Source organism: Triticum dicoccoides, chromosome 1B (assembly GCF_002162155.2).
Source record: "Triticum dicoccoides isolate Atlit2015 ecotype Zavitan chromosome 1B, WEW_v2.0, whole genome shotgun sequence".
Classification (NCBI taxonomy): Eukaryota; Viridiplantae; Streptophyta; class Magnoliopsida; order Poales; family Poaceae; genus Triticum; species Triticum dicoccoides.
The window spans coordinates 228118273-228130446 of NC_041381.1; the positions used below are offsets into that span (position 1 = coordinate 228118273).

General features: G+C 46.7%; 1 protein-coding gene across 1 annotated transcript; it reads left to right on the forward strand.

Moving 5' to 3' along the window:
- The first annotated feature begins 1018 nt into the window (after nt 1-1018).
- LOC119303974 (RING-H2 finger protein ATL39-like) lies at nt 1019-1954 on the forward strand. Its single transcript, XM_037581141.1, has one exon. The coding sequence runs from the start codon at nt 1103-1105 to the stop codon at nt 1811-1813; it is 711 nt and encodes a 236-aa protein (XP_037437038.1). The 5' UTR covers nt 1019-1102; the 3' UTR covers nt 1814-1954.
- The last annotated feature ends 10220 nt before the right edge of the window (nt 1955-12174 follow it).

A 12174-nucleotide genomic window follows, 5' to 3' on the forward strand; every position in this document is an offset into this window, starting at 1 on the left:
CAATTTAGGAAGCATCATATTCTCATGAACATTAGAATCATTACCAAGAAATGAAAGTACCTTGTAATTTAATTGGCGTACGCGAGCTCTAGTAATTGGTCCAGTATGTATAGCAGCAGGGGCTGTGGGTGTAACAATGGTATTGATGTCCTCATCAACGAGCGAGCCATGGCGGAGTGGCACCGGCGCTACCCGCAGGACGTCGCCGACGAGAATGCCTTCTGGGCGGAGATGACGACAAGGAGCCGCGCAGAGCGCACGGACATACGTCGGCTGAAGGCACTCGCGGAGGCGCAGTGCGATCTCGTTAACGCAGCTGGGGAGTCGTTCTTTGACTCAGATGATCCTTGTTGGGAAGACGCGTGGCTCGATACCTCGGACGACACCATCGAGCATGACGACTCGGAGTAGGTTCTAGTTGCACCGTAGGTTTTATCTACTTGCACCGTACTTTTTATCTAGTTGCACAATAGTTTTAATCTATCTATGCTATGATGAACTATGTACGCATTGTAAAATATCTATGTATCGTTTTTATCTATCTATCTATCTGTCTATCTATCTATGCATATGCATCATCATAGTCCAGAGTGTTTGTGCGAGAGCGCGCGCGCTGCATTTTAACGCACCTGCTAAAGCTACGCGCGTGCTAAAGTTCATAGCGTCCGCTGGAGCCAGCGCTCCCCACCGCGCCAAAACAGGCGATCGGCACGCTGCAAATGCATTTTTAGCGCGCCGCGTGTTGGACGGCTGTTGGATGTGCTCTAAAAACAGTAGAAATCAGCGCGTGCAGACCAAATAGGAATAACCGTGGGAGAACCTCTCGGACCAAGATTTCAATGCAGACATCCAAATCCAAATACACTAAAAATTCACGAAGATTGGCCGAGGTAAACGCATAGTACCAAACGCGTTCCCAACCTATTCTTGTCAAATGCGTTGGGTCCGGCGGTCAACTCCGCATCTCAAGAACCCCGTCCGTCCCCTCCGCGCTTCGCTCGCTCCACACTCTCGACACCATGCAACCAACCAGCCCCATCAAAAGCTCTGTCCTCGGTCCTCCACGCGTGCACGCACCGCCCATTTACCTCACGCACCGGACATGTCGTCGCGATCACCGTCGTCGTCGTCTTGGGCCGCACCACCCGGCCGCGCCATGGCCACCGAGGCACGCGAGGAGGCCACTGCCGGCGGTTGCCTCCCCGCGGACCAGTCCTGCTTTGCGCTCTCAGCGGGCCCACCCTACCCCTCGCGTCGTGCCGCTGCCGCCGCGCGAGCCTGCTGCACGACCACCTCCTACATCGTCGTTCTGAGCATCAGCTTCGGCTCCCTCCTCGCCATACTGCTCATCTTGTGTGTGATCCGGTGGTACCTCGTGCACCGCTCCGCGCGCCAGCAGGAGGAGGAGGCCACGGCTGCGGCCACCGATGCGGCCCCGGGAATGGCCAAGAAGCGGTCGGCGGGGCTGGACGCGGACGCCATCGCAGCGCTGCCTGAGTTTGTGTACCGGAAGGACGGCGGCGTCGGCGAGGAGGACGCCGCAGAATGCGCCGTGTGCTTGGCCGTGATGGTCGACGGGGAGGCGGCGCGGCGGCTGCCCAGGTGCATGCACGTGTTCCACCGGAGCTGCGTTGACGTCTGGTTGAGGGAGCACTCGACATGCCCGGTCTGCCGAGCTGAGGTGGTCATCAGGCCGGCCGGAGGAGAGTGCGCCGGGAAGGAACAAGTGGGCAGCATGTCACGGGCTGTCACGTCACCGCCGCCGCGGGAGCAGGTACTGGACGACGGGGAGAGGGACCTGGAGGCGCAGTAGGACATAGTATTACTTGAGTAGGAAGTATTATCGTTGTTTTTCATTTCCTTATTATATGCGCGCGTCGTAGCACTAGCTCTAGCATATAGGTAGGGATTTGTGGTCGCGAGTAGTATTTGGGGGTGGTTATTGCGAGTAGTACTCGGGAGTAGCTTTTTTCTTTTTGCGGAATAACTGCTGTAGCATTGTGTATTATCAGAATAAACTAGAATGGCAATGCCAGAATGGACATTAAAGTTCTCACTCAGATGTTACATTTTGTTTTGTAGGACATGTGTGTGCGCTTAGAGCGTCTCCAATAAATAATGACGTAGATATATAAATAATAGTTTTTTTACATCTTCGAGGCCAAAAACAATGCTCCAATAGATGATATATAGATGCAAAAACAAATAAATTACATCACCTCCTCCAAGTGATGTGCTGTAAAATACAACACCCGGAGATGCAAATTGGCATCTTCACCTCCCTGGTGATGTAAAACAGTCAGCCGCGCACGAATGTCCAACCGCCACTTCATTTCAATTCCACCCGCCCGTATGCCCGTCGCTGGACCATGTTCCGCCGGTCGCCCGGCCCCATGGCCGACTCCGATGACCCCGCTACCGCCTACGCCGCTGGTCTGACCCACCTCAGCGCGGCTGCCGTAGGCGCAACCACCTTCACTGACCCTGCCTCCACCGCCATGCCGCCGCCCCCATCCCGCCACCCACCCCGCCGCTACGGGAACAGGTGCACCACCCGCGAAGAAGCTGTCGGCGGCCAAAACCTGTGGTGGAGGTGTGAAGCGCCCGACAGGGCAAAACCCTGCGGTGAGTCCATCTCGAGCGGCCAAGAAGACGAAGGCGGTCGTGGCTGCTTCAGCCAGTTCGCTGCCGCCGCTGGCCGTGGCAACTGCCGCCGGTCATGGACCTTCTCCTCCACCACCGCAAGCCCCGCCGCCTGTCATGGAGGAAGACGTGGCAACACCCACGACCATCGCCCCCAACGTGCTCGGCGAAATGTCGCAAAGGTAAAAAAATCTTTTGTTTTGTGTTTTTTCTTTTCATTTTGTATACAAATAGAATGTGAGGTTGCGTGTATGTCCATTTTATAGTCTTGAGGATGAAGCATTCATGCGTGCGACAAATGTGGCAAATGAAAATTATTTCTTTCAAGAGTATGCATCACAAGAATATGATACTCAATTTGATGATGATAATCTCGACATGGACGGCGAGTGCTTCATTGCCAAGGGAAGAACAAAAAATTATAGCAACGCCGAAGATGTGTTGGTTTGCATCGCATGGAAGCAAATCTATCAAGATGTATCCGTGGGGAGTGACCAGGCCGCGAACACCTATTGGGACCACATCAAGGAATTTTTTGATGAGCGCAACACTAGCGGACATTATCAAGGGACTCTATTTGTCAATGTTGGGGCACCGTCAACTTTCAATTGTTGGGAACGTGGTAATTTCAAAAAAATTCCTACGATCAGCAAGATCTATCTAGGAGATGCATAGCAATGAGAGGGGAGAGTGTGTCCACGTACCCTCGTGGACTGAAAGCGGAAGCGTTTAGTAACGCGGTTGATGTAGTCGAACTTCTTCGCGATCCAACCAATCCAAGTACCAAACGTACGGCACCTCCGTGTTCAGCACACGTTCAGCACAATGACGTCCCTCATGCTCTTGATCCAGTTGAGGACGAGGGTGAGTTCCGTCAGCATGACGGAGTGGCGACGGTGATGATGATGTTACCGACGCACGGCTTCGCCTAAGCACTACGGCAATATGATCGAGGTGTGTAACTGTGGAGGGAGGCACCGCACACGGTTAAGAGAAACTTGTGTGTTCTAGGATGCCCCCTGCCCCATATATAAAGGAGGGAGGGGAGGCCGGTCGGCCCTAAGGGGCGCGCCCAAGAGGAGGTGATGAGGACATCAATACCATTGTTACACCCACAACCCCTACTGCTACATATACTGGACTAATTACTAGAGCTCGCGCACGCCAATTAAATTATCAAGTACTTTCGTTTCTTGGTAATGATTCTAATGTTCATGAGAATATGATGCTGCCTAAATTGGATACATTTGTTTTGCTTACAAATGAAGGGCCTAGCTTGGAGAAGGATGAACATTGGGGCACGAACAAGCATGGAGATGATGGCATGCGCAAGGGGAACAATAACGGAGTTACAAGTGATGATTTCAGGACTTTGAAGCCACCATAATGGGTGAATGAAGCCTTGGACGAAATATCCAAGATGTCACTTCTTAAATTTCGTCCCGAGGCTATTCTAGATGCTGCGTCACCTTATTATTGGGCCAAACCCATGTAATTTAGAAATACATAAATATAGGCTATTTTTAGAGTCCGTATGTGTGGGGAAACAAGAGATATGGTTGATTTCGGACCCCTCCACCAAGGGCCACGAAATTCCCCCCTCTTCCTCCATATATACAGCCCTTAGGGCACCGTTTAGACTTTGGGTTTTTTTTTAGATTAAAAGTTCGCCATAGCTGCAACTTCGCGTACTTCGTTTGTGTTCAACGACCAGACAAAGGCGTCACAGAACCCCACCTTGATCAATAAAGCTTTCATCTTATATTCGCAATATCCATATTGCAATCTTAGTTTCTTACTTGTTCTTCATTTGCTCGCAGGAAACAGAACCTCGTGGTCAGGTTGATTGTGCTCCGGCGTGGTCAATAACCTCTCGGAGTTGGTTTAGCGTTTGCTAAGGTGCGACGTCCTCGCACATTCGTAGTCGGATCGTCAAAGTCGACTTCCACCAAAGCGAAATCCATCATCTCATCGAAAGACGGGACACCTTTGCCTCTATCAAGTGGTATCAGATTTCCAGGTTGCTCGGTGAGGTTTTACAGTTTTCATAGTTTAGATCGAGTCTGTTCTTCATACCTATAGTCCACGAAAAAGCCACACAAAAAATTTAGGGTTAGTTCATCTTATCCGAACCAATCTGAGCCTTTGCATAATCTTTTTTGTATTTGCTTCGTTGAATTTGCGGTTGCATCCTCGTGTCAAGTTGTTGGTCCTAGCGTCTAGTACTTTAGAGTTTCGAGTTCTGTTCACAAGTTGTCACGCCGCCGCCGCACCATCGTCATCACCGCTGCCATATACCACCATCGTCATCACCGCTGCCATATACCACCACCTCATCGCCGTTACCATATACAACATATCCCCGCCATCACGCTAATCCGAGTCCACCTCCATCAAAGATCCGCCACCAGCCCATGTTCCATCGCCCTGCAAATATCCGCCACTAGTCCGAGTTTCCACCAGATTCATCTCCGCCACCAGTCCTAGTCCGAGTCCAGTAATTGTTGCTTTGTTCTCGATTTCCAGATCACGCGATACTCCGAGTCGTGACAGAGTAGGACTCCCCAACTCCCGAACCATCCGCAGAATAAAATTAGTTCCAGTTTCAAAAAAAAACTAAGTCTGGAAAATTCAGGCTAGGTAGTTTTTAGGACATTTGTAGACTTCTTTGAATTTTTTTTGTTGCGGAGCAAAAAAAAGAGAGAAAAAAAGTGCAAAAAAAAAGAAAAAAAATATCGGAATGTGCTCCTCCCTTGTTTACGTGCAGCGCTGTGATTTTGTTAGTGTTCTAGGCTCGCGTCTCTAGTACGGTCTAGCCTAGGACCATCACAGTACCGTCGTTGAGCGTTTATTCAACTTTACATCTCTTAATTGATTATTGCTGAACCTTTTTGCTACCATACTATAAGCCTTCCCAGCTCCACATACATCTACGTCGTGCATTTGACTCTCCCTGGCAATCGCTCTATCCAAGCTTTGAGAGTTTTGACTACAACGGTTGCCGATCACCGCCTGCTGCTGGGTACGAACTGGTAAGTATTTGAGATTTGCTTGACAGATTTGTGACACCCACCACCACCACCACTTGTTAGTCGTCTATAGGATCATATTCTTGTGTGTTTCTATTGCTGCTAACCATGCCAGGATCACAAGCCGACGAGATTGACTGGGAGAACTTAACGAACAAGGAGCTTCATGATAAGTTTCAGCAAATGATGACTGAACAGGTGCAAGATGTGCTGAACAATTTTGAAGAGGCCATGGAGAAGATCACTGGCCTTGAGAAGACGTTCGAAACAAAGCTCGATGATAGATTTAATGAACTGCTTGCGCGTCTTCCACCACCGGTTGCACCTGCCGCCCCTCTGCAACAACAACAACAACGACTACCTCCACATCGAGAAACATCCCTCCGCCGAGCGAGCCATGTCCCTCTTCATCCTGGCCAAACTGCTGGTGCTGCTGTTGATACTTCTGTGGCTCCTGCTGCTGATGTGGAGGAGGATGATTATGCAGGAGATTACGAGGATGAGGTTGATCAAAATCAGAACTACGTGCAACTACCAGCACCACAACCACCAGGTCGTCCACATGCAAATAATGGAAATGTTAGGGCTCCCCCTCAGGTACGAGATCATGACCATCTCCCTAAACTGAAATTGAGTATTCCACCATTTGAGGGTAGATATGTTCCTGATATATATCTACTTGGGAGTTAGAAACTGAACAACGATTTACATGTTTACAATATCCCGAGGAGAGACGTGTTCCTGCTGCTGTTTGTGCTTTCACTAGCTTTGCATGTGTTTGGTGGTCTGAACATTGTAGATTATATCCTGTTCCATCTACTTGGGCTGCTTTGAAAACTGCTATGCATACTCGTTGGGTTCCACCATATTATCAAAGTGAATTACTTCAAAAATTGCAGCGCTTAAGACAAGGAAAAAATTATGTAGAAGAATATTATCAGGAATTACAAACTGGCTTGATAAGATGTGGTATTGTTGAGGAGAATGAAGCTATGCTTGCACGTTTTATGGGTGGATTAAATAGAGAGATTCAGACCATTCTAGAGTATAAGGATTATAATAATATCACTCGTTTATTCCATCTTGCTTGCAAAGCTGAACGTGAAGTGCAGGATCGATAGGCATTGGTGCGAACTAACTATTCTGCAGGTCGACCTTCATCATGGACACCACGTGCATCATCTACTTCCAATGCACCATCACCTCCTTCAGGTGCCACCTCCAACCGTGATACAAGAAAGCAGGCACAACCACCACTATCTGCCAAGAGCACACCTGCCGGGCCTGCATAGAGCTCTTCTTCTTCCATGGCGTCAACAGGGCACACAAGTGATATTATTTATCGTCGTTGTAAGGGAAGATGACATTTTGCGAGAGAATGCAAATCTCAGCGTGTGATGATTGCTACTGAGGATGGTGGGTATGAGTCCGCTAGTGACTATGATGAGGAGACTTTAGCTCTTATTACACATGAAGAACACGGTGGAGATGATTCTGATCATGAGACGCAATACATGGCTGCTGAAGATGCTGACATGTATGAATGTTTAGTTGCTCAACGTGTTTTGAGTGTGCAGGTTACACAAGCTGAGCAAAATCAGAGGCATAATTTGTTTCATACAAAGGGAGTTGTGAAGGAACGTTCTATTCGTGTCATCATAGATGGAGGGAGCTGCAACAACTTGGCTAGCATGGAGATGCTAGAGAAACTACCTCTTACCACAAGACCACATCCACATCCTTACTACATCTAATGGTTCAACAATAGCGACAAGATTAAGGTAACACGTACTGTTCATGCGCATTTTAGTATCTCTACATATGCTGATTATGTTGATTGTGATGTGGTACCTATGCAAGCATGTTCCTTATTACTTGGTAGACCATGCCAATTTGATAAAAATTCTGTACACCATGGTAGAAACAATCAGTATACTCTTGTTCATAAGGATAAAAATATTACTTTGCTTCTTATGACTCCTGATTACATTTTGAAAGATGATATTAATAGAGCTAATAAAGCAAAGCAGGAGAAAAATAAGAGTGAAAATCAGATTGTGGCAAATGAATTTGAGCAACAAATGAAGCCTAATAATAAACCATCTAGTGTTACTTCAGAAATTAAATTGAAAAGTGCATGTTTATTTGCCACCAAATCTGATATTGATGAGCTAGATTCCAGCAAATCTATTTGCTATGCTTTTGTTTGCAAATAGGCATTATTTTCATTCGGGGACATGCCTTCCTCTTTGCCCCCTGCTGTCACTAACATTTTGCAGGAATTTGCTGACGTCTTCCCACAAGACGTGCCACCGGGATTACCACCTATTCAAGGGATTGAGCATCAAATTGACTTAATTCCCGGTGCATCGCTACCCAACCGTGCACCATACCGTACCAATCCAGAGGAGACGAAGGAGATTATGCGTCAAGTACAGGAGCTGCTCGACAAAGGTTATATACGCGAATCTCTTAGTCCTTGCACTACTAGGAAAAGGCATGCTAGTGGCGCACCAGTTTTGCCTTCTAATGGCGCACTGCTGGTGCGCCACTAGCCTCACGCCATTAGAATTTTTTTCTAATGGCGCACCACATGTGCGCCATTAGAATCTGGTATTCTAATGGCGCACCACGTAGTGCGTCATTAGTATTGCCCACAGTGCGCCACTATTATCTGCTATACTTATAGCGCACCACATGGTAGTGCGCCATTAGTAACAATTTTTTTTAATTTTTTTTGTTTTTTCTTAATCTCAGGTCACTATTTCACATATGAGATATTCAACACATATATATATACAACAAGCATCCATATAACAATCATATCCAACACACAAGTTTCATCATATATACATACATAGCCAACATATAGTTCCGTCGTTACATATTGCAAAAGTTTCACATTGTTCATCCAACACCATTATCCATCAATTCACAAAAGTTTCACATTGATACAAAATAAAAACACAAATGGAAAAGAAGCACTCCATCCACGCAAGCTTCCATCAATTAAATCAAATCTGCAAAATGATAAACAAGAAGTTAGAAGAAGAAAAAGAAGAAGACTAGAAGAATACTAGAAGAAGAAGAACACTAGAAGAAGAATAAGAAGAGTTTTGGAAAAGAAGAAGAATAAGAAGAAGACTATAAGCTTATTATGTAAACTTGATCATTTTGTGCTAACATAAGTTATTTTGGAGCTAACCTATAGGAAATTAAGCATATAAGCTCTAAGTTAGTATATTAGAGCCAACTTAGGTAAAATGAAGCTAACCTATGTCATTTTGGAAAAGAAGAATAAGAAAAAGACTATAAGCTTATTATGTAAACTTGATCATTTTGTGCTAACATAAGTTATTTTGGAGCTAACCTATAGGAAACTAAGCATATAAGCTCTTAGTTAGTATATTAGAGCCAACTTAGGTAAAAATGAAGCTAACCTACAGGGAACTAAGCATATTAGAGATAACATAGGTAACTAAGTATATATATATATATCATTTTGGATAGCTAACCTATAGGAGATCTGACATACCTGACAAAGTTCAGTTCTCATGCATTGTTCTTCTCCTTCTTCTCCTTTCTCTCCCTGATGCGCCTAGAGCGGCGAGGCGGTGGAGGCAGTGGGATGTAGTCTTCTACCACAATTGGCGTGGTCATGTCGCCCAGCTGTGGGATCACCGACGCCACCACCGGTGCGTGGTCATTGTCAGGCACCACCACCATCGCGAGGCCACCTTCAGGCACGACCATCGCTAGGTCATCCTCAACCACCTCCATCTCTTGCCCATGGTCAGCCACCACCATCTCTTGCCCTTAGTCAGCCACCACCAGCGCTAGGTCATCCTCAGCCTGATGCCCATCGTCATCCTGCAGCTCCTCATCCTCACTCTGCTCCTCTTCTCCCGCACTCCAGTCCGGATCATCCTTCTTGTTGTCTATGTTGCTGCCAGAATCGCTGCTGCTTTCGCTACAGCCAGAATCGCTGCTGCTTTCGCTACAGCCATAGTCGCTGCTGCTTTGGCTGTAGCCAGTGTCGCTGCTGCTGCTCCCATTACCTGTCCAAAATGCAACAATGACCGTTAACAATCGATGTGAGACAAAGCCAAATGTAGAGGAATAAGAAGAGGCAGAATGTACCGGCATCATCATCGACAGCATAGCGCATGCGACACATAGTCTTGTTGAACACCTTAACGATGAGCATGTTGGCGTCGTCGTCGTACCTGAAGAGAAGGAAGTACCCCAGCTGCAGGTCGTAGGCACGGTAGAACTTCTCCCACCCACGAGACAAGTACACGTGGCCTTTCTTGATCACCAACTGCACATCCCACTGCCTGCGAAACCCGCTGCCGGCCTGTCGCAGCTTCACATTATTTGGCGGATCTTCACCCATCAGCATGTTCATAAAACTGTTAGGCAGCCTCTGCAGTTTGGGACAATGAGTGATGTAGCAAACAACAGATATCATAATGAGATGGGTGAAGGGGAGATCTCTCGTTTTATATACCTGCGTCATGGATGATACTGAAGCCTCAAGTATGATAGTGAAGAACTCGGAAGCATCCAACTCGTACTGCGGTGTCGCAGATCGGCGGTGGCTGCTTCCTGCCATCTCTGATAAGCAGCAGAAGAGACCAATTAGTACCCTTACAACATATCATAAAACATGCATGATAACAGGCATTAGTCGCAAGTACCCCATATGTCCTATTTTTAGCAAAGTAATGCTAAAATTCACGAAAAATTTCAGCATTACCTTTGCTGAAAATAGGACATATGGAGTACCCGAATTTGCCGGAACGGAAGTTAATCGACATTCCGGCAAACTCAAGGGCCTCTCGGGGTACCTACAACATCATCACAAGTATAGCAGTAGCAGCAGTGAATACAGGCATAACGGCAGCAAAACTATATATTTTTATGCAGTAAACAAACGAACACTAAGAGTAGAATGTTCTTGCAACAAACATTATTGTGTGACATTGAAAGGCATCACTCTGCTTAAAGGGAAGGATGACTTAAGTGGCATATGTATATGATTGCACCACTTGATCTGCACTTCTCTATATTATATGATGTACTGAAGAACTTGAGCAAAAAAAGATAAATAGGAACATATTTCTCACCTTGAAGGTGTTGCTGCTGCTGCACTGTCTGAACTTCACTTCCTTTACCTCCTCAGAAACCTGAAATATGCAGATGTTAGAAAGGTTAATGAACCAACAGATGCCCTAATGGAAGTAATAACAACATGATAGCAAACAACCAACAAATTATCTTGCCCTCTACCTGCAAAATTAAGAACAATTCAGTCAGTTTCAGAGGAAATGTGCATCTTGGAATAAGATAACAGCTGATTTTGTCATGATCCTGCTACACCTCTATCATCAAACAGAGTCCATATTAAGAACATGTCAGTTTGACAGAAAATGTGCATCTTGGAATAAGATAGCAGCACATTTTTTCATGATCCTGCTACACCTCCCCATCAGCATGTTGCTACTACATACATGATACATGATAGGTGTGTGCTCAAGAAAAATGGAGATAAAGACAAGTTGATAGTGCCACTTGGTCTGCCAGATGCTGAACTGAGTGTGACACTCTTTGAAGTTGATTATACTAGTACAGTTAACACTAATTAATGGTGGTGCAGGTCAGACCAGAAGAAGAAGCGCACAACTGGCATCTAGTCATCATCCATATCCAACCCAGCAAGCACAAGGATCGGCACGGTCGATCAAACATGTCGCATGGCTGATTCGCACCCGAAAGGCAATCAGTCGAGCCGGGTTAGTGGGATGATGCACCCGAAAGGCAACCATCCATGCTTTGCCCCTTGTAGCATGTTTTAAGATAAGAAAAGAAAGCAGTATACCCTCTAAAGAGCTAGTATTGGGCAGCAGTATGTAGCTAGTGTTGAGCTGGTTGTGAAACTGTAACTTGATTTGTGAAACTGAAACTACTATAATTTCTACTTAAATTCACTTAATGTCGTATGGTTCACCAGCAAAAACACCAGCAAAAACTAGTACGCAGCCTCCAAGTGACTTTGGCTCCAAGTGACTTTGGCTCAAATAAATACGTTGGGCCTCCAAGTGACTTTGGCTCAAATAAACACGTTTGAAAAACAGAGTGACACAGCACAAAGAGAACTAGAGTATATCTTCACCATATAAGAAAATAGCATCATCATCTTAGCTTCACAACAAACAAGTAGTACAAATAGAAAGACTGAATAGAAAGACTAAATGAAAATGCATCATCATCTTACCTGGCTGTTTACTGCTGCTGCTGCGCTGCAGGGGCGGAGGAAGGGGCGCCGCCGGTGGAGAGGGCGAGGCCGAGGATGGCGTGGGGCTTGAGGGCCTGCGGCCTGGTGAGGCCGACGAGGTGGTCGTCCCCGACACTGGCGGAGCTAGGGTTCGGGGAGACGCGGGGCGGCGCTGAGGGGACGGGGTGGTGGAGAGGGGGTAGGGGGAGGTCGCGGGAGAAGAGA